Source organism: Salarias fasciatus, chromosome 15 (assembly GCF_902148845.1).
Source record: "Salarias fasciatus chromosome 15, fSalaFa1.1, whole genome shotgun sequence".
NCBI lineage: Eukaryota > Metazoa > Chordata > Actinopteri > Blenniiformes > Blenniidae > Salarias > Salarias fasciatus.
This window is the reverse complement of record NC_043759.1, coordinates 1,154,812-1,177,836: the sequence shown is the minus strand read 5'-3', so window position 1 is coordinate 1,177,836 and position 23,025 is coordinate 1,154,812. Positions and strand designations below refer to the sequence as shown.

Here is a 23,025-nt window from a genome sequence, read left to right as displayed (position 1 = left end):
CAAAACCCCCTATGAGAAGGAAAAGAACAAAGGTCGTTACGTCGCCCGGTATGGCGCAGCCGGGGCCCCACCCTGGAGCCAGGCCTGGGGTTGGGGCTCGTAAGCGAGCGCCTGGTGGCCGGGTCTTTGCCCACGGGGCCCGGCCGGGCTCAGCCCGAAGGGACGACGTGGGCCTGACCTCCGGTGGGCTCACCACCCACCGAGGGAACCGTAGGGGCCGGGTGCAGTGTGGATTGGGTGGCAGCCAACGGCAGGGTGCCCGGCGACCCGATCCCCGGACACAGAGACTGGCTCTAGGGACATGGTTCTCTCTTCGTTCTTATATAAATGCTGCTCTTACAAGGGGTTGTCATATTTTGCTCTTTGGTAATGTTTCTGTGGATTTGTTAGAAAGGAGAAGAAAATCTGTATTTGCAAATCATGTAGGATTGCTGGCTCTGGAACCTTATCAAGCACAAATTAACTATGCAAAATATCGTGTTTGTGTTAAACAGTATCTCTTATCAATGGAAAAAGAAATGGGGCCAGTGGTTCAAACAATGCTGAAATGAGGAGTGTCATGTGTGTCTCCAAACACCACACCAATAAACGCCATTTTTGAAACCAGGAACAAAGAAGCACAGATTTGCACAGGACCCGAGGAAAAAAAAAAAAATTCAGCGTCATTCCTTTAACTCCGGTTGTACCACACTGCAAAAAAGGATAACCTAAATACAAGATAACGACACTAAATTAAAGAAAAATACTCTTAAAAGTAGTGAAATTATCTGTCCATGCAGCAAGTGAATTTTACTTAAAACAAGATCTTGATATAAGAATATTAAACCAAGAAAATAAGTCTCTGTATCTTAAAAATATCTTAAATCAAGTGAGATGAGACAATTTGACTGAAAACAAGACTTTTGAACTTGGTAAGATTTTGAATTTTTGCAGTTTTTGCAGTGCAGATGTTAAAGGAATACTCCACCCAAAAAACAATTTGGTCTCATTTTCTACTCACCCTCAGCGAGCGAGCGAACGAGCAAAGCCAAGCAGTGCGCTGCTCAAACGGGCCGTCACAGCGTCGCACCCTGGCTGGTGCCCCTCACGGCGTCAGGCGCCCTGGGCAAGTGCCCCGGATGCCCAGCCTAATCGCCGGCCCTGCTACCAGGATGACTCGGCTTGTAATATAACCTCTTCATGACACGCTTCTCCGCCATCTCTGAGTACAATATAAATTCACCCCCCTCTATCCGTCTGTCTGGCTCCTACTCATCCCTTCAGATGTGTCAACACCTAACACATCGCAAAAACTTCAAAAGACCTCAGAAGGAAGGAAGTTTGGGGGGGGGGGGGGGGGGGGGGCAAATGCACGGTGGACAAACGCTGGACAAATGGTGGACAAATGGTGGACAAATGGTGAGGGGAGGGGTTTATTGGGGGGCCATAAATCTTTCAGCTTGACATATAATATCCCATTTATCTCTCTCACATCACAGAGGCTTCAAACTCTCATTTCTGTCATCAGGGTTCAGCTGTTCTTGGTCCTTGTGTCATAAAAATCACTGTTTACAGTCAGTGGAGACATTTTGTAGAGCAGGGCTCTTTAACTCCAATGTTCAGAGGGGCAGTTAGACTCTATTTCTTGAAGTAAAGGTCCAGAAGATCAGAATGTGGAACTATTTAGTGTGATATATACTTAAAGTTCTGCCAACATCTGCATCTAATCAACCCCTGAGTGTCAAATCTAATTAATTCAGTGAAACTCACAAACCTTCTAATCAGATTTATTGTCATGAAACATGGAGCTGGAAAAAAATGTCTGACTTTCAATATAATGTTTTGTCATTTACTAAATAAAAGTCAGGCTCGTTTTCAAAATAAGACAAACTGAATCAAATGTTCAGCAGCAGTGCTGGACTTCAGAACAATAAACCAGATGTGACAGATCATCAGTGTAAAGACAGGCTCACTGTGGAGAAATGCTCTCTTTCCTCCTCAGGGAGAAATCGGAGCTCTTACTTGACCTGTCAAGATGTTCCAGCTGGACTTCAGTGAGTCCGAGTCTTTCTCAGACACAGGTGGAGCTGCTCATTGGTGAGCCTGGAACCAGGTGGAAATTAGTTTCCTGCTGGAGAAAGCTGCCTCTCAGCTGTGTGTGGAGCCAAACATGGTCCAGAGGGAAGGAGGAAGAACAAACTCTTCATTCTGGATTCAATGCTCTGTTTTCACTGTCCACTGGGATTCTTTTGGAGAGTGACATTTGGCTCAACTTTAACTATTATACTAACAACGAACTTTCTCTTTCATCCATATTTTTCTCTCTCTCTCTTCTTCTCACCTGTCTTATTCTCTCACTTTCTCTGTCTCAGCCGTCTAAAACCTGAAGGAACATCTACAGCTATGAAACACACCTGAACTCACAGTGAAGCTAAAGTGTTGCTAGCCTGCTAACCTGTCAGGAACCTGTTGAGAACTGCAGCCTCTCCAGACTGAACTCAGGAATATCTGATGGAGGCAATAATATCTTCAGCCTGGATGGAGGATTGACTGGAGACTGCATGTTTCCTTCTGTCACTGAGGAATGAATGACCTCTGACCTCTTGAAAATATCCTGAGCACGGCCGACCTGAAGACAAGCCCTGCTCCTCACTCCAGCAGTCCAGCTACTCAGCAGACTGAGGACAGAATAGAAATGTGTGTTAACGCTGTCAGTCCGGCTCCTGGTGCTGCTGCTGGACTGTAGAACTACTAGAGGAACACAGTCTGGACTGATGGAGCTGATCCTGAGTCAGACTGTCAGCAGGTTTAGAAGACGTCATGTTGTTGGTATTGATGGGGTCAGAGGTCAGAGTTCAAAATGTATTGATAATCCTCAGAGCAGTGTGTGTTTGCTGTGTGTAGAGTCATCAACACACTGAGAGGACCACACACTGGATTTGTCTGTCTTTTTTTTTTTATGTTTGCTGGTGAAGTAATCTAAAAGTAACTAGGAGTGATCTGGTAGATTACTTTCTCATTGAAGTCACTAGAGTAAGTTACTGATTACATTTTTTTGAAAAGTAAATAGTAATTGTCCCAGACTCCATGCTTGAAGCAGCCCTCCCATCCCTGATCACCTCCTACTAAAACTCCCTGTCCAGCCGGAGAACGCCTGTGGAGGTGAGATGACAAGTCCACATCTGTTTCTTTCCAGATCCAGATTTCAGATGAAGCCTCCTGGACTCTGAGGAGCTGCAGTTTGAGGTCAAGGTCAGTGAAATGAGATCTGATCCTCTGCTTTGTCCCCCTGGGGCCAGTCCTGTGTGGATTCATCAGTGAGTTCACTAGATAGTCAACAAACCAGGTTAACTACAATACTTGACCAGTTACAGAAGGTTTTCCAGCAGCAGTAATCCTGACAGATTGAGTAACTTTATTTCTTTACTCTTTTGAACTCAGCATTTCTCCCACTGTCTGATCGGCTGCAAAGCCTGACGATGGAACTCATCTGACTTGATGCTGGAGTTGGTGGGAGTTCATCTTCAGGGTCTGAATTCTATGTTTGGTTGTGAATCAACAGAGAACAGAGTAAACAGAGCAGAGTAACTGTCCTCCTGTCAGGTCAGGTGAGTTTCAGCAGGAATCTCTCAGGACCGGCAGCAGATTCTACCAGTTTTTATTCCACAGCTTCAACCAGCAGCTCAGTGCATTCAGGAGATGTTCCAGTGGTTTGGTTGTGTTCATTCATTGTGGGAACAAAGCAGTAATGTTGGACATTCACATGAAAATGTATTTTATTACTGAAGTATTTCCAGAAGCAGGTACTCCAGTACTTTAACTGAAACTATCTGACCTCACAGCTTTCTCTGGTACTGCATTAATATTTGACCAGGAGGATCAGAACTTTCCCTCCAGTCATGGAGCGGAGGACTTTGTCCACCACTGAGGGTCTGTATGGGACGGCGTCTGGGTCCAGACCTGGACCACAGTCCACCTGTTGAGGACCGCTTCTGTGGACAGTCTCAGTGTCCATGAGGAGCTCCTGCTGTGTGTCCATACCTGAGAGTGTCCAGACTGCACTGTGGATCCTCCACTGCAGCAAACAGCTTCTCCACTCCTGAGGCTCCTGGATGGTTGTAGCTCAGGTCCAGCTCTCTCAGATGGGAGGACTTGGAGCTCACAGCTGAGACCAGAGAAGCACAGCCTTCCTCTGAGACCAGACACCCTGACAGACTGGAGACACAAACATGGCTGCATCAAGTCAAGAAGGAAGAAGGAAGATCCTCCACATGATCAAGCAGCAGCTGGATCCTGACCTGAGAGCTTCCAGGTGACAGTGAGGACTCTCCAGTCCAGAAGACAGTAGCTTCACTCCTGAATCCTGCAGGTCGTTGTTACTCAGGTCCAGATGTGTGAGACTGGAGGACTGAGAGCTGAGAACTGAGGACAGAGCTCCACAGCTTCTCTCTGACAGACCACAGCTGCTCAGCCTGGAGAAGAACCAACAATGAAAACCAGATCAATGTTTCTCCTGGACTCAGTTCTACAGATTTGTTCTTACACCACGTACAGAGTTTTGCTGGAGGCTTTGACCACTGGCAGCAGCTTCAGAAGAGCCTCCTCTGAAGCAGAGTATTTCTTCAGGTCAAACTCTTTCAGATCTTGTTCTGATGACAGTAAGATGAAGACCAGAGCTGACCACTGAGCAGGAGACAGTCTATCTGTGAAGAGACGTCCTGATCTCAGGGACTGTTGGATCTCCTCCACCAGAGAACCATCATTCAGTTCATTCAGACAGTGGAACAGATTGATGCTTCTCTCTGCAGACAGACTCTCACTCAGCTTCTCCTTGATGTACTGGACTGTTTTCTTATTGGTCTGTGAGCTACTTCCTGTCTGTGTCAGCAGACCTCGAAGGAGACTCTGATTGGTTGGCAGTGAAAGACCCAGGAGGAAGCGGAGGAACAAGTCCAGGTGTCCATTTGGACTCTTCAAGGCCTCGTCCACTGCTCTCTGATGGAGATGGTGAAGATTAGGTTTCTGCATCCAAATAGTTGACCATTTGGAGGTTTGCTGTTGTTCTTCCAGCAGGTTGATTCCAGATGTGATGAAGGTCTGATGGACATGAAGAGCAGCCAGAAACTCCTGAAGGCTCAGATGGATGAAGCAGAACACCTTGTCCTGGTACAGGCCACTCTCCTCTCTGAAGACCTGGGTCAACATTCCTGAGTACTGTGAGGCTGCTGTGAGATTGATGCCACACTCTGTCAGGTCGGGTTCATAGAAGATCAGGTTTCCTTTCTGCAGCTCCTCAAAAGCCAGTTTTCCCAGAGACTCTATCATCTCCCTGCTCTCTGGACTCCAGGGTGGATCTGTGGCAGCTCCTCCATCATACTTGACCGTCTTGAGTTTGGCCTGGACCACCAGGTGGTGGATGTACATCTGGGTCAGGGTCTTGGGCAGCTCTCCTCCCTCTCTGCTCTTCAACACCTTCTCCAGAACTGTAGCAGTGATCCAGCAGAAGACCGGGATGTGGCACATGATATGGAGGCTCCTGGAGGTCTGGACGTGGGAGATGATCCTGCTGGCCTGCTTCTCCTCTCTGAACCTCCTCCTGAAGTACTCCTCCTTCTGGGGGTCGGTGAACCCTCGGACCTCTGTCACCCTGTCCACACAGTCAGCAGGGATCTGATTGGCTGCTGCAGGTCGGGTGGTGATCCAGAGGCGAGCAGAGGGAAGCAGTTTCCCCCTGATGAGGTTTGTCAGCAGAACATCCACTGAGCTGGACTCTGTAACTTCAGTCAGGAAGTCAGTGTGCTGGAAGTCCAGAGGGAGTCGACACTCATCCAGACCGTCCAAGATGAAGACCACCTGGAGGTCTTCAAAACTGCAGAGTCCTGCTTCTTTGGTTTCAGTGAAGAAGTGATGAACAAGTCCCAGCAAGCTGAACTTCTTCTCCTTCAGCACATTCAGCTCTCTGAAGGAGAATGGAAATGTGAAGTGGACGTCCTGGTTGTCTTTGTCTTCAGCCCAGTCCAGAGTGAACTTCTGAGTCAGGACTGTTTTCCCAATGCCAGCCACTCCCTTTGTCAGCACTCTTCTGATTGGTTTAGATCTTCCAGGTGAGTCTTTAAAGATGTCTCCTGGTCTGATGCTTGTCTCTGCTCTGTCTGCTGTCCTGGAAGCTGCTTCAATCTGTCTGACCTCATGTTCCTGGTTGACCTCTGCAGTCCCTCCCTCTGTGATGTGGAGCTCTGTGTAGATCTGGTTCAGGAAGGTGGACTCTCCTGCTTTAGAGACTCCTTCAAACACACACTGGAACCTCTTCTTCAGGCCACATTTCAGCTTTTGTTGGCAGATTGGAGCAGAAGTTCCTGGAAATACAAGAAATAAAAGGGTTGAGTGTGTTTGACACTGAAAGTGAAGATGAAAGTGTGTTGTTGATGTTTCTCCTCCATCAGATCATCCAGATCTTCAGTAGAGACCAAACAGTTTCTGGTCTGATGGACATGTTCGCATGATATGAACAGGAGAGTTCAGGAAGAGACACGAGGCCATTGTTGTCTCTATGTTTCATGGTTGGGGACATGGACTTGTGGGAGCTGCTCCCTTCCTGGTTCCTGGTCTCCCTGTTCTGATTCATATCAGCTGCTTTCAGAGGAGCTCCTCAGTTCTCAGTGTGGATTTCTCTCTGTGTTCTGACTCCCACTGGTTTCCATCTCTGGTTTTGGACTTTCTAGCTGCTTCTGTCTGTTTAAGTTTCTGTCTCTGACCTGGAAATGACCTCTGACCTTTGGTTCAGACTCTGTCCTGCTCTCTGCTCTCCAGTCTCTCTTCTACCTGAAAACATTTCTGTTTCATCTCCATCCTGTGAAATGAGATCAAATCCTCTTACTGCTCCTCAGACGCTCAGCCAGCTCCTCCTGCTTCATCCTCCTCAGGAAGTCCAGAGTCATCCTCACTAATGACTCTCTGCTGCTCCTCTGCTCTTCATCCTCATCCTCTCTCTCACTCTCTAAGGATGCTGGGTAATCTGGACTCAGGAGCTTCTTCATCTTCTTCAGCTCCTCCTTCATGAAAGCCACCATCTTGTCCTCCAGCAGCTGGAACAGAGAAACATCTGGAGATGTGAGGTAAATCCAGGATGGACAACATGTGAAGCAGAGTCAGACTTCATGTGGATCTCCAGCAGAACCAGCTTCAGCATCAGAGAACTCTGGAAGCTGGATGAAGGCTGGACTGTTTCACTCTGGACCCGAATGGATCTGTTAGGTATATACTTTAATGAGCACTACTACCCTGGAACAATTATATTAACTGCATATTCGGCCATTCCTGAGAGAAGTACAGCAAGGTTATAAGATGTTCTGCTAAAGTGTAAACATACCCACCCACATGTCCCGGAGACACCAACACACACACACACACACACACACACACACACACACACACACACACACACACACACACACACACACACACACACACACACACACTTGTGTTTCAAACATCCTTGATAAGGATGTCAGCTCTTGGTTGGCAGCTGACATCAATACCAAATTGCCCAATTGCGAACAAAGTCCAACCTGTCTGTCGGGGTAGGCCCAGCCCAGAAGAGTATGCAATAAAAGCTCTGTTTCATCAACAGTCAGGATCCTTTCGGGACAAAATACTGCCTATCTTTCCCTGTAAGGTCCAGCGCTGAGCATTACATCTGGCTATACTTAAATAAGTGGTAATAATCTGAAGTCATTTGTTTTGGCATTCTTTATACCAAGCATAGAATCAAAGAACCGGGTGGAGTCGGCCGGACGGAAGTAGTGCAATGAACGAATTCGTTCGAAACGAATTCGAATTCAATACGGATTCGTTCAATGAACGAATCGTTTGTTTGAACTGCTCTTTTAAGTGAACGACGAGAGCCGGTTCACAGCTGTCTGAGAGCCGTTCATTTTGTGCAAATTGTCCACGCTTCCTTCACGTGTCTCCTGAGTGTCTCCTGAGTCCAGCTGTCTCCGCTGCCTTCATGTGAACGACTGATTTTCAGTTTTCCGTCGCTCGCTCCAGTCACCTGAACGCAGCAGCTAGCTAGCGGAGGAGGAGTGTCTCAAAACGGGAGAGGAGCCGGTGTTTTGGAATAACTGGTTTCCTTATTAATTGGCGACTGGGTTTCTTTCACGTCCCTTGTTGCTGATAGATGCTAAAAACCAGACAAAAAGCCGTGTCAGACCTTTAATGAGTCTGATTTCAACATCTGCTGCTACTAGCAGCAGCTGCAGCAGGAAGTGCTAAAGGAAGTCAGTCACCAGTTAACAAGGAAACCAGTTAATTTGAAACACCGTATTGACCGCTTCATCAGAGGTTTTAGCAATGGAACACACACGCACGCACGCACGCACGCACGCACGCACGCACACACACACACACACACACACACACACACACACACACACACACACACACACCATAAAATGCTCAGTTCAAGGACACGTAGCAGCATTTTGAAGCTCTTTTCTGGGGACAATGTGCAAGGTAAGCCAATGTAATGTTTATCAGAAAGAAACATCTTCGTCCATGAGCCAAGGCCCCAAAAAGGCTGTGTCGGTACCATTTTGAGGGATTAATTTTCATAGTGATTTTCATGAAGGTGCACATCTCTAGTGTTGGAAAATGTGTGATAGCCTTCAATCCACGGTAGTTTTTAGGAGTTTTCATCACTTAAACCAAAGGAAGTCAGCTCGGCCGAGCGAGCTCACGGACCCAGCTTCCACCTGACATTTTTAGCAATATCTCTGGAACGGAAAGTGTTAGAAACTTACTTCTTTCTATTTCAAAAACTAGAGAGTTACAGCTTTACAACAAGCTATCCTGCAGCCTTCTATACCCTCTGGAAGCTGTACAAAATCCCTGTAAATATTGTTCAAAATGTTTCAAAATCAAAGAAAGTTGATTTTCTTTTATGATTTTCTATATACGTTAAAAATGAAAAATGATAGACACTTACTGTTTTCTTTGTTGGAATCTATGGCTTTCTAGCTTTCAAACAAGCACACCCATGGGTTTCTACTCCACCTGGAGGCTATGTAACATTGCGTTAAAATTTTGTCAGAAATTATGAATCTAACCCTCATGTCAAATGCATGTAAGGGGACAAGAACATCTGATTTATTTTTCTTTTAATATAAATATAGATATAATGTTTATTTATTTATTTATTTATTTATTTATTTATTTATTTATTTATTTATTTATTTATTTCCTTTAATTACATCTAAATTACTTTCAGGGCTATTCCTATTATTGTCTTTCTGTCTCTGTTTAGTTATATGCTGTCATACCAATGTCCCCCCTCAGCCCCTCCCCTCTCGCTGGCCTGGTCTAATTAAGCACGTGAAGCAGGGGTGTCCGACAGCTGCAGCAAGTACACACATGAAAAAGTAACAAACTTGGAAGTTTACCACAAAATGCAAAACAAGACGAAGAGAAAAAAGAGTTGGAACGCTAAATACATTTTTAAAAGATTGCTTTGTGATTTAATAATCTCTGTTGAAACCAATTATCTTTTGAGGTCTCACAGTAATATTAAGGTGTAACATTTAGTGTGGGATTACATACTGTGCAAGTAATATGTAAGTACTCTTCTGGAGCTGGAGTTGTGATAATGTTTTATTCTGTTTCAGGATTAGTGGTGGTTATGCTACATAAAGTAAAAGAGATGTAGATTGCCAGCTTCCACTTCAATATGGAAAAGTATGACGGATATGGACCAATGTGGACTGGGTGGCAGCCGACAGCAAGGTGCCCGGCAACCCGATCCTCAGACACAGAGACTAGCCCTAGGGACATGGAATGTCACCTCGTTCGGGGGGAAAGAGCCCGAGCTTGTGAGGGAGGTTGAGAGGTACCGGCTAGATATAGTCGGGCTCACCTCCACACACAGCCTGGGCTCTGGAACCCAACCTCTTGAGTAGGGCTGGACTTTCCACTTCTCTGGCGTTGCCCGCGGTGAGAGGTGGCGGGCTGGTGTGGGTTTGCTTACAGCCCCGCAGCTCAGCCGCCATGTGTTGGAGTTCTCCCCAGTGAACCAGAGGGTTGCATCCCTGCGCCTTCGGGTCGGGGATAGGTGCCTCACTGTTGTCTCGGCTTACGGGCCGAACAGCAGTGCAGAGTACCCGGCCTTTTTGGAGTCCCTGGGAGGGGTGCTGGACAGTGCTCCAACTGGGGACTCCATTGTTCTACTGGGGGACTTCAATGCCCACGTGGGCAGTAACAGTGAGACCTGGAAGGGGGTGACTGGATCGCACGGCCTCCCTGATCTGAACCGGAGTGGTGTTTGGTTACTGGACTTCTGTGCTAGTCACAGTTTGTCCATAAGGAACACCATGTTCAAACACAGGGGTGTCCATAAGTGCACTTGGCATCAGGACACCCGAGGTCGGAGGTCGATCGACTTTGTGGTTGTGTCATCTGACCTCTGACCTCGTGGTTTGGACACCCAGGTGAAGAGAGGAGCAGAGCCGTCGACCGATCACCACCTGGTGGTGAGTTGGATTCGCTGGCGGAGGAGAAAACCGGACAGACTTGGCAGACCCAAACGTATTGTGAGGGTCTGTTGGGAACGTCTGGCGGAACCCTCTGTCAGCATGGCTTTCAACTCCCACCTCCGGGAGAGTTTCTCTCATGTCCCGAGGGAGGCTGGGGACATTGAGTCCCAGTGGACCATGTTCTCCACCTCCATTGTCGAAGCAGCTGCCGTGAGCTGTGGTCGTAAGTTGTCCGGTGCCTGTCGTGGCGGCAACCCCCGAACCTGGTTGTGGACAGCGGAAGTAAAGGCTTCCGTCAAGCTGAAGGAGGAGTCCTATCTAGCCTTGTTGGGTCATGGGACTCCAGAAGCAGCTGACGGGTACCAGCAGGCCAAGCGAACTGCAGCCCGAGTGGTTGTGGAGGCAAAAACTCGGGTCTGGGAGGAGTTCGGGAGGCCATGGACGAGGACTATCGGTTGGCCTTGAAGAAATTCTGGCAAACTGTCCAGCGCCTCAGGAGGGGAAAGCAGGTCTCCGCCAACACTGTTTACAGTGGAGGTGGGGAGCTGCTGACCTCAACTGGGGATATCATAGGACGGTGGAAGGAAAACTTCGAGGACCTCAATCCCGTTGCCACGTCTTCCGTGGAGAAAGCAGAGACTGAGGTCCCAGAGGTGGACTCGTCCATCACCCAGGCTGAAGTCACAGAGGTGGTTGGTAAGCTCCTCGGTGGCAAGGCACCGGGGGTGGACGAGATTCACCCTGAGTATCTTAAGTCTCTGGATGTGCAGGGACTGTCTTGGTTGACACGTCTCTGCAACATGGTGTGGCGGTTGGGGACAGAACCTCTGGACTGGCAGACCAGGGTGGTGGTCCCCCTGTTTAAAAAGGGGGACCGGAGGGTGTGCTCCAACTATAGGGGGATTACACTCCTCAGCCTCCCTGGGAAAGTCTATTCCCGGGTACTGGAGAGGAGGATTTGACTGATAGTCAAACCTCGGATTCAGGAGGAACAATGCGGTTTTTGTCCTGGTTGTGGAACACTGGACCAGCTCTAGACCCTCTATAGGGTGCTCGAGGGTTCGTGGGAGTTTGCCCAACCAGTCCACATGTGTTTTGTGGACTTGGAGAAGGCGTTCGACCATGTCCCTCGTGGTGTCTTGTGGGGGGTGCTCCAGGAATACGGAGTCCAGGGCCCCTTGTTAAGGGTCATCCGGTCTTTGTATGACTGAAGTAGGAGTCTGGTTCACATTGCCGGTAGTAAGTATTCCTGGTGCATGTTCGACTTCGGCAGGGCTGCCCTTTGTCACCGGTTCTGATTATAATCTTTATGGACAGAATTTCTGGGTGCAGTCAGGGGCCGGATTGGGTCCGGTTCGGGAACCACAGGATTTCATCTCTGCTTTTTGCAGATGATGTTGTCCTGTTGGCTTCATCGAACCCGGACCTACAGCATGCACTGGGGCGGTTCGCAGCCGAGTGTGAAGTGACAGGGATGAAGATCAGCACCTCCAAATCCGAGGCCATGGTCCTCAACCGGAACAAGGTGGCTTGCCCCCTCCAGGTCGGTGGAGAGACCCTAGCCCAAGTGGAGGAGTTCAAGTATCTTGGGGTCTTGTTCACGAGTGGGGGACGGATGGAGCGCGAGATTGACAGGTGGATCGGTGCAGCGGCTGCAGTGATGCAGTCGTTGTATCGGTCCGTCGTGGTGAAGAAGGAGCTGAGCCGAAAGGCGAAGCTCTCGATTTACCGGTCAATCTACGTTCCCACCCTCACCTATGGTCATGAGCTTTGGGTCATGACCGAAAGGACAAGATCCCGGATACAAGCGGCTGAAATGAGCTTCCTCCGTAGGGGGGCTGGACTCCCTTAGAGATAGGGTGAGGAACTCAGTCACCAGGGAGGAGCTCAGAGTAGAGCCGCTACTCCTCCACATCCAAAGGAACCAGCTGAGGAGGCTCGGGCATCTGGTTAGGATGCCTCCTGGACGCCTCCCTGGGGAGGAGATCCGGGCATGTCCCACTGGGATGAGACCCCGGGGAAGACCCAGGACATGCTGGAGAGACTGGGAACACCTTGGAATCCTCCCAGAGGAGCTGGAGGAAGTGTCTGGGGACAGGAAGTCTGGGAAGCAACCGGGAAGCAAATAGACTGAAATGCACAGACATGTGCAGGCAGCCAGACTGTGAAAACCAAGCATGTGCTTCAGAAAGTGATGATGCTGATGACGAGAACGGGGATGAAGAAGAAATTGATAGTGATTCCTACTAGATGTGAGAAATGTATTATGTGACCTACCACAAAGCATAGATTACAGTGGTATAAAACTGTGCATGTTCCCTAATTTTTTTGGTATTCCTTGTGTAAAGGGTTGAGTTCATATAATTTCTAAAAAAAAAAAAAAAAAAAAAAAAAGTCACTTAAATGCTATTGTTCATGCTCCTTTCTCAATAATAGCATTGAAATAATCAATTTTCTGGAAAACTATTCACATTTCATATTTGCTTAGTATTATAATACAGATAATGTTGCAATCCAAAACAAAGGTTCATTTCAAAAGACCAGGGAGGTATTTTGTTATTTACCTGACAGTTTGTGCAGATGGCGCTGTTCTCCCGCTTCCACCAGTGGGAGAATAGCGCCAAAACCTGTATAAATCAGCTGACAAGATACGTCACCACAACATCACGTGACTCTCTGAAGAAGACAGCTGACAGCTGCCGAAACTGTCAGGTAAATAACAAAATACCTCCCTGGTCTTTTGAAATGAACCTTTGTTTTGGATTATAACTTGGAAGACCAATGAACCTTTTTGGACTATTACGCGCAAGTCATGGATTACAATGTATCAAAGACTTCCGGGTATTGGAGCGCCTGGAAGAGAAACGGGCACATTTCCGCAACCATCTAAAATTCAGCCTAAGATGTCGAGACAAGGAAATCATCCCACGCAGCCTCTGTCTAAAGAACCCCATCCCAACCCATAATGCTGAAAGGATAATAAAAGGAGCACGCTTCGCCTTACTGAAGGAGAGAATACGGTGCACCACAAACAAGGTAAACTCAATTGACGCACAACTGAAAACAAACATTGACAGCTTCACACACAACTACGCTATGGATGAACACACGAAAGATTTGGTCGACGAATATCTTAAGGCAACACACGAACGCGCTTTCATTAAGACAAAAACAAGACATATTGAGAAACTACTAAGACTAGAGACACACAACCGGAAAGAGACTGAAGAAGTCAAAATTAATCATAGGTGGGTGAAGAACCTGTCTGAGCGGCAACTCTCACAAATCGAATTAAAAGTGCTATCCAGAGGACTTAATTACGCCATTACCCCCAACAAGATGCCATACGATGACTTTATATTGGCCACGGAGCTAGCGTGCCAATCAATAAAGGACCAAGGAAAAAAAGCAGAGCTCAGGAACGAAGTAGCAGGAATCTTAAAAACTGCAAAATTACCACCAGGCAACATAACAAAGGAGGAGAGAAAGGCCATCCACGCACTTCAAAATGATAAAACAATAACAATAATACCAGCGGATAAGGGAAGAGCGACGGTCATCATGGACACAAAGTGCTACGAACAGAAAATGGAGGACATGTTAAAAGACACAGATACTTATGAAATAATGAGAAAGGATCCAACAGAGGAAAAAAAGAAGGCTCTCAAAGCTCTACTCAAACCACTGTTAGCAGAGGAAAAAATAGACAAAGACACATACAACCACCTTATACCAACAGCCAACATCACTCCACGTATATATGGCACACCTAAAATCCACAAAAAGGATGCCCCCCTGAGGCCCATAGTTGACAGCATAGGATCAGTTACCTACAACTTGTCAAAAGCACTGGTGGATTTAATTAAACCGTTACTTGGACAATCGAAACAACATTGCAAAAACTCAAGAGAACTGGCAGAAGAACTTAAGAACATCCAAGTACACCCAGATGAAATCCTAATCTCGCATGATGCCATATCCCTCTTCACAAAGACCCCCATACACGTTACCCTGCACATAGTGGAAAACAGACTCAGGACAGACAAAACACTCAAGAAACGCACCAATTTGACAGTAGAGGACATAACCCGGCTTTTACATTATGTCTCCACGTCAACATATTTCCAGTACAAACAAAACATTTACAGACAAAAAGAGGGTTTCGCCATGGGGGACCCCCTCTCAGCCATTATGAGTGGTTTTTTCATGGAGGATCTGGAGGAGAAGGCCATCAACACTGCACCAGCTCAATGTGGACTTACTATGTGGAAGAGGTATGTGGATGACATCTTGGAGAAAATAAAAAAAGGACACACAAAAGAATTAACAAAACATCTCAACACAATCGACACCACCGGAAAAATACAGTTCACACATGAAGAAGAAGAGAACCATGCAATAAATTTTCTGGATATTAACATTTCCCACAAAGAGGACGGCAGCATTAAAAATAAACATTTACAGGAAACCAACGCACACCGATCAATATCGATCAATATCTCTTATGGACATCGGAACACCCCACAGCACACAAACTCTCTGTAATAAGAACACTGTTTGACCGGGCCAATATAATCACAGACGAGGAGGACAGGAGAAAAGAACAACAACACATCATCCAAGCGCTCAAACAATGTGGATACCCCAACTGGGCAATACAAAAAGGAAGAAGGCAGGTTCAGGAGAAGAAAAAGAGACCCAAACGAAAGGAAAACAACAGAGAGAGGACGGAGAACACCACAATGGTAACCCTACCATACATCAGGGGCATCACAGAGAAAGTACAAAGAGCAATGAAAAAACACAACATCAATACTCCAGTAAAACCATATAGGAAACTCAGACAAATACTTGTACACCCCAAAGACAGAATACAACCAGAACAAAAATGCAATATTATCTACGAAATCCCATGTAAGCTATGTAACAAAACATACATTGGAGAGACAGGGAGGGCTTTCAGCACACGAAAAAAGGAACACAAGACAGAATGTGAGAAAGAAACCACAACAGCACTAACACGTGCAACAAAAAGAAAAGCTGAACAGGAACAACTCAAGTCGGCCATTTCAGATCATTGTAAGAGAGAAAATCACATTATGGATTGGGATGGAGCGAGAGTCATCGGGACAGAAGAGAACAAACACCGACGATGGATAAAAGAGGCTATTGAAATTCGGAAACGTGCCCCCGAGACAGTGAACCGGGATGAGGGGGCCTTTTTGCTTTCACACACCTGGGATGCTGTACTCAAGAAGTCGGACTGCAGATGGCGCTGTTCTCCCGCTTCCACCAGTGGGAGAATAGCGCCAAAACCTGTATAAATCAGCTGACAAGATACGTCACCACAACATCACGTGACTCTCTGAAGAAGACAGCTGACAGCTGCCGAAACTGTCAGGTAAATAACAAAATACCTCCCTGGTCTTTTGAAATGAACCTTTGTTTTGGATTATAACTTGGAAGACCAATGAACCTTTTTGGACAGATAATGTTGGTATTTTTGCTCAAATATTATTAATGACAGAACATTTATTATTTTTTTCCTCCTAATTATGTCAATAATCCACAACAACATTTCAAACAAATATGTTCAATAGGAAAAGTAGGCTCATAAGTGTGAAACTTAATTTTGTTTAAGATTCACAATTCATGACAAATTTTCAATGCAATGTAACACAGCCTCCCGGAAGAGTAAGAAGCCATGGGTGGGCTTGTTTGAAAGCTAGAAAGCCATAGATTCGAACAAAGAAAACAGTAAGTGTCTATCATCTTTGGTTTTTAATATATATAGAAAATCAAAAAAGAAAATCAACTTTTTTTGATTTTGAAACATTTTGAACAATATTTACAGGGATTTTGTACAGCTTCCAGAGGGTATAGAAGGCTGCGGGATAGCTTGTTGTAAAGCTGTAACTCTCTAGTTTCAGAAATCGAAAGAAGTAAGTTTCTAACACTTTCCATTCCAGAGATATTGCTAAAAATGTCAGGTGGAAGCTGGGTCCGTGAGCTCGCTCGGCCGAGCTGACTTCCTTTGGTTTAAGTGATGATAGCTCCTAAAAACTACCGTGGATTGAAGGCTATCACACATTTTCCAACACTAGAGATGTGCACCTTCATGAAAATCACTATGAAAATTAATCCCTCAAAATGGTACCAATTTGCCCTCCGGCTCATGGACTATCTCTTAAATCTGTGTCATTAAACAAATTAAAGCACCAGATAACAACTCATAACTGACAGTGGCCATGTCAGATGTCAGAAAATAACTGATTGACTCTACACTAATGAGGCTGATGTCTCTAATAGAGTCACGTGACGTTAGTCAGGGAGCCAGTCTTTTGAACGGCTGTTTCAAATGAACGGCTCCTCAGGAGACGGCTCCCTTCAAAGAGCCAGAAATCCCAGCTCGAAGTCCTGGGCTCCAACATATCTAAGAAGCTGAGAGTCTGCTTCATGTTTCAGCTGGAAGTCTCCACAACGTCTTCTGTCTCCCTGATGAGACAGTAAAGTGCTGAATGGAGACTGGTTCTCACCATAAAGATGGAGTCCAGATGTGCTGGATGCTGAGGGGCGGAGCCTCCACGGAGAACCTGGGAGCTCTGCTGGCTGACGCTGCAGAAACATGTTGACTTTGTTCAAGCTGCTGCTCTGAGGATGAATCCTGACACCAACACTGATCCTCACCCCTCATCAGCAGGTCCTGGTCCTGATTTAAAGTGAAGGGGTTCCTTCATAGACCCGTCACTCTTCAGGGACTCACAGCTGGACGGAAACTCAGAGTCAGAGCTGAAAACAAACATCAGGAACAGACTGAGTGGAGAGATGGAGGAAGACTGGAGGAGAAAGAAGTACTGAGAGTTTCAGACTCTGATGATTCTCTGACTGAGAACTATTGAACAGTTCGAAACTTCAGTAGGATTTCAGCTTCAATGACATGTGACTGAATCATTTTCTGAGTAAAGACATGAAATGCAGAAGACAACAGGAAATAAGACTCACTGTCCTCTAAAGTATATTGGTAAGTCCTTCGACAAGTCACTCCTCAGGGAAACACAGCTGGGTTCAACTTCAGGCTCTGACCTGATACTAAAACACAAAGGTATTAGAAACACACACACACACACATCCAAAGACATACTCGAGGATTTGCCGCCTATTTCGTGCGACATGGCTGATTTGCCATTTTTGGAGCACTGCGCATGTGTGGCTCCCTCGGCCTCCACATGAGGAAGTCGGGAGCGAGCACGTCAGAAGCAAGTCAGTTTGTTTACATCCACGCAGCTCGAGAATCGTCTTTCTGCATAGGAATAAAACACATTTGTAATCATGTCAGACTCTGCATCGGTCAGTAATAACCCTTTGGGAATTACGTATGAGCGTAAGAGCGCGCACAGAGGAAGCCACTTGACATGACATGTCATCACGCAAACGCGTTCCCTCATTGATTGGCATTATGACTGCCCAATTACGAGTTTGAACCATACAATGCTGATTGGTTCGCAGCATCCTCCAGTATGTCTTTAAAGATGGAGGTCTCACCTCTGAGCTGTGGTCTGGTTCTCATGTTCTCCACACAGAGTCCTTTTAGAGGGATGGACTCCCTCCTCTCTGTCCTCACACTGATCCATGGCAGAACACACACCTACACACACATGCATGCACACACAGTTAAATATAAGCATGTTGATGACATGTCTGATCTTCACACTACTTATGAAGCTATACTTCAACATTTTGGCAAATTGGCCCATTTAGCGCAATTCCTTAGTCATTTCGAACAGCATACTTACTGTTTTTGTGAGGGCGAGCTGTTGTTTATCCAGAGGTGAGTCGGGGAAGGTTTTCAGGACATACACAATGGAAGTGAATGGTATTTTTGTTCCCCCTCGTCAAACTCATCAAATACAAAATCCAACAACCCCAAAACACTTTGGTGGACACGTTATAATCCGCACATTCACTATGCTGTGGAACACCAACAAATAATATTGTAGCGTTACGACACTGAAGCAAATACTGGGAACTACTTTTTCTGTTGAAATCACTACGCCCAGACGCCATGTTTAGTAAGTAGTTCCGTCTTAGCAATCGTCGCATAAACAACTCAATCTGGTAATTTTGCATTAATATTTCACAGCGTAGTGATTGTGTGGATTATAACGTGTCCACCAAAGTGTTCTGGGGTTGTTGGATTGTGTATGTGATGAGTTTGATGAGGGGGAACAAAAATACCGTCCACTTCCATTGTGTATGTCCTGAAAACCTTCCCCGACTCACCTCTGGATAAACAACAGCTCGCCCTCACAAAAACAGTAAGTATGCTGTTCGAAATGACTAAGGAATTGCACTAAATGGGCCAATTTGCCAAAATGTTGAAGTATCGCTTTAAGTGTTTTTGACCTGATTTCTGTCCCCAAAATCCCCAAAAGACAGAGACCCACAATGTAGTGAAAACAAATTTGTTTGTGTGTGTGTGTGTGTGTGTGTGTGTGTGTGTGTGTGTGTGTGTGTGTGTGTGTGTGTGTGTGTGTGTGTGTGTGTGTGTGTACGGGTATTTCTATGCTTGCGGGGACCAAATGTCCCCACAAGGATAGGAAAACCTGGCACGACCTGCCTCGTGGGGACATTTCTTGGGTCCCCATGAGGGGAAACAGTGTTTTCTTGACCATGTTGTTGTTACTGAAAAAAGTAAAAGTGCAAAAACATTTCTTTCGGGCTACGCTTTGTTTTGGGAGTCAATGAAAGGTCCTCACAAGAGTGGGAAACCCAACGTGTGTGTGTGTGTACAGCTATATGTTGTGAGGACCTTTTGTGAGGACCATGGGTTTATAACCTTACAAGTGAGGACAATTTTTGGAAAGTGAGGACATTTTTGCCGGTCCTCACTATTCGACAGACCTTTTTTGGCCTTTTTGAGGGTTAAGACTTGATTTTTGGTTTAGAGTTACAATTAGGTTTAGGTTAGGTTTAGGGTATGGGTTAGGGTTAGGCATTTATTTTTGATGGTTAGGGTTAGGGTAAGGGGCTAGGAAATGCATTATGTCAATGAATGTCCTCACAACATATAGCTGTACAAACGTGTGTGTGTGTTTGTGTGTGTGTGTGTGTGTGTGTGTGTGTGTGTGTGTGTGTGTGTGTGTGTGTGTGTGTGTGTGAGTGAGAAGGAGTGCCCATTCCGACTTAGGATCAAGTTCGGCTGGACGTCATCTGGAGGTCGTCTGGATTTCTAAAAATTCAGTTAATTATTAATTAATCACCTGAAATTCCCAAGACATTGTCCAAACATAAACACAAAGTCTTCAGGATCAGCCTCACAGCAAACTGACAGACTCAGACTCTTTGTCCTTCTCAGTTCGTCTCCACAGAATGAGGCTCTGTTTAAATCGGTTCAGCTTAAACTGGTCCAATCAGGACAGACCAGGCTGAACCAAAACCTCCAGGGGTTTTTGAAACTAATTCTACATTCCTCCATCACTGTGAGCAGACTGAGCAGTCAGAGGGACCTGGTCTCTCTCACATCTGGAACTGGATTCAGGGTTTTGGACTGACCGCTCCCAGGGGGTGAGAGTAGGACCCAACCTGTCCTCAGCATGGAGGACCACTGGCTGTCCACAGGGCTGTGTGCTCAGTCCTCTCCTCTACACCACCACCACCCACCCCCCAACCCAAGCAGCTCCATCTCCACCTCTGCTTCTAGGGTGGAGGAGGAGCGACTGTCGGTCTGGTGCTCCATCAACAGCCTCATCCTGAACATCTCCAAGCTGAAGGTACTGATCCTCGCCTTCAGGAGGAGAAGACCAGAGCTTCAGCTCAGAACAGTAACCGGGACAGGGTGGAGGTGGAGCCAGACTGCAGCTTCCTGGTCTCCTCCATCAGTAAAGACCTGACCTGGACTGCCAGCTCCACCCTGATCCTGAGGCCCAGCAGAGATTTCACTTCCTGAGGATTCTCAGAAGAAGAATCCAGAACCTGCAGCGCCATCAGGGACTCACAACCCGGTCACCAGCTGTTTGACCTCTGACACTCAGGGAGGCGTTTCAGGGCCTTAAAGGAGAAAAAACAGACTAGAAACAGTTTTTACTCTGGAGCTGTTGCTGCCCTGAATGCTGCTAACAAAACCAAACCAAACCAACCAGCTGATCATCCTCACTCCTCACTCTGCAGGAAGTCTGTCAAAACACAAATAGTCCATGAGCCAAGGCCCCAAAAAGGGTGTGTCGGTACCATTTTGAGGGATTAATTTTCAATAGTGATTTTCATGAAGGTGCACATCTCTAGTGCTGGAAAATGTGTGATAGCCTTCAATCCACAGTAGTTTTTGGGAGCTATCATCACTTAAACCAAAGAAAGTCAGCTCGGCCGAGCAAGCTCTCAGACCCAGCTTCCACCTGACATTTTTAGCAATATCTCTGGAATAGAAAGTGTTAGAAACTTACTTCTTTCTATTTCAAAAACTAGACAGTTGCAGTTTTACAACAAGCTATCCTGCAGCCTTCTATGCCTTCTGGAAGCTGTACAAAATCCTGATAAATATCATTAAAAATGTTTCAAAATCAAAATAAGTTTATTTTCTTTTTTGATTTTCTATATACGTTAGAAACCAAAGATGACAGACACTTACTGTTTTCTCTGTTGGAATCTATGGCTTTCCAGCTTTCAAACAAGCCCACCCATGGGTTTCTACTCCACCTGGAGGCTACGTAACATTGCGTTAAATTTTTGTCATAAATTGTGAATCTAACCCTCATGTCAAATGCAAGTAAAGGGACAAGAACATCTGATTTATTGTTCTTTTTATATAAATATTTATATATAATATTTATCTATTTATTTATTTCCTTTAATTATATCTAAATTACTTTCAGGGCTATTCCTCTTATTGTCTTTCTGTCTCTGTTTAGTTATATGCTGTCATACCAATGTTCCGGGATACAGTCAGGTCGGCACCACTCCAAGTCGGCCCCGGCCAACTCGGCACTGCCCCGGGATACAGTCAACTCGGCATCAAGCCAAGTCGGCATCAAGCCAAGTCGGCATCTCGCCAAGTCGGCCTCGCGGGCGGGGGGGCTCTCGAGTGGCCGAGTTGGTTGGTGCGGACTTGACTGTAAGCTGCTTACCAACTCGGCCAAAAGCGTCTTTCTTTTTTTTTTTAATCACGATGGTGGATAATGTACCTGGGAGCTTCATGTTTGACGTCCGAGTAGCTTAGCTACAAGCGCGCAGCGCTTAGCGGCAGTCTGGTCATGTGACCTGTCCCAAGGCATTCTGGGAATCGTAGTGCAGCGATGCCGGCTGCGCCGCGACGATTTGCAGCTGCCCGGAGCTGTGGTCGTAAGGTCTCTGGTGCCTGTCGTGGCAGCAATCCCCGAACCCGGTGGTGGACAGCGGAAGTAAGGGCTGCCGTCAAGCTGAAGAAGGAGTCCCATCGAGCCCTGTTGGCTCATGGGACTCCAGAAGCAGCTGACAGGTACCGGCAGGCCAAGCGAACTGCAGCCCGAGCAGTTGTGGAGGCAAAAACTCGGGTCTGGGAGGAGTTCGGGGAGGCCATGGAGGAGGACTATCGGTCGGCCTCGAAGAAATTCTGGCGGACTTGTTCATCACCCAAGCTGAAGTCACCGAGGTAGTTGGTAAGCTCCTCGGTGACAAGGCACCGGGGGTGGACGAGATTGAGACTGAGTACCTCAAGTCTCTGGATGTGCAGGGACTGTCTTGGTTGACACGTCTCTGTAATATTGCGTGACGGTTTGGGACAGTGCCTCTGGATTGGCAGACCAGGGTGGTGGTCCCCCTGTTTAAAAAGGGGGACCGGAGGGTGTGCTCCAACTATAGGGGGATCAGACTCCTCAGCCTCCCCGGGAAAGTCTATGCCAGGGCACTGGAGAGGAGGATTCGACCGATAGCCGAACTTTGGATTCAGGAGGAACAATCCGGTTTTCGTCCTGGCCGTGGAACACTGGATCAGCTCTATACCCTCCGTAGGGTGCTCGAGGGTTCGTGGGAGTTTGCCTAACCAGTCCAGAAGTGTTTTGTGGACTTGGAGAAGACATTCGACCGCGTCCCTTGTGGTGTCTTGTCGGGAGTGCTCCGGGAATACAGTCCGGGGCCCCTTGTTAAGGGCTGTCCGGTCTTTGTATGACCGGAGTAGGAGTCTGGTCTGCATTGCCTGCAGTAAGTCGGACCTGTTCCCGGTGCATGTTGGACTCCGGCAGGGCTGCCCTTTGTCACCGGTTCTGTTCATCATTTTTATGGACAGAATTTCTAGGTGCAGCCAGGGGCCAGAGGGGCTCCGGTTCGGGGACCACAGGATTTCATCACTGCTTTTTGCAGATGATGTTGTCTTGTTGGCTTCATCGAACCCGGACCTACAGCACGCACTGGGGTGGTTCGCAGCCGAGTGTGAAGCGAAAGGGATGAGGATCAGCACCTCCAGATCCGAGGCCATGGTCCTCGTCCGGAAGAAGGTGGCTTGCCCTCTCCAGGTCGGTGGAGAGACTCTGGCCCAAGTGGAGGAGTTTAA

General features: G+C 46.8%; 1 protein-coding gene and 1 long non-coding RNA gene across 2 annotated transcripts in view; both read right to left on the bottom strand.

Moving 5' to 3' along the window:
- Window positions 1–7,058, bottom strand: part of LOC115402427 (NLR family CARD domain-containing protein 3-like) — a gene marked incomplete at its 5' end in the record, with an annotated part of 35,705 nt that extends 28,647 nt beyond the window's left edge. Inside the window, 4 exons of the mRNA XM_030110973.1 lie at window positions 4,021–4,194; window positions 4,278–4,451; window positions 4,532–6,335; window positions 6,857–7,058. Of these exons, the coding sequence (XP_029966833.1) occupies window positions 4,021–4,194; window positions 4,278–4,451; window positions 4,532–6,335; window positions 6,857–7,058 (2,354 nt within the window). The remainder of the gene's footprint in view (window positions 1–4,020; window positions 4,195–4,277; window positions 4,452–4,531; window positions 6,336–6,856) is intronic.
- A 9,957-nt stretch (window positions 7,059–17,015) lies between these two features.
- Window positions 17,016–18,166, bottom strand: LOC115402476 (uncharacterized). Its single transcript, XR_003933125.1, has 4 exons — window positions 18,048–18,166; window positions 17,508–17,588; window positions 17,193–17,294; window positions 17,016–17,120 (listed from the first exon to the last, which is right to left on the bottom strand). It is a non-coding gene; the product is annotated as an uncharacterized LOC115402476 (long non-coding RNA).
- Window positions 18,167–23,025: the final 4,859 nt, after the last annotated feature.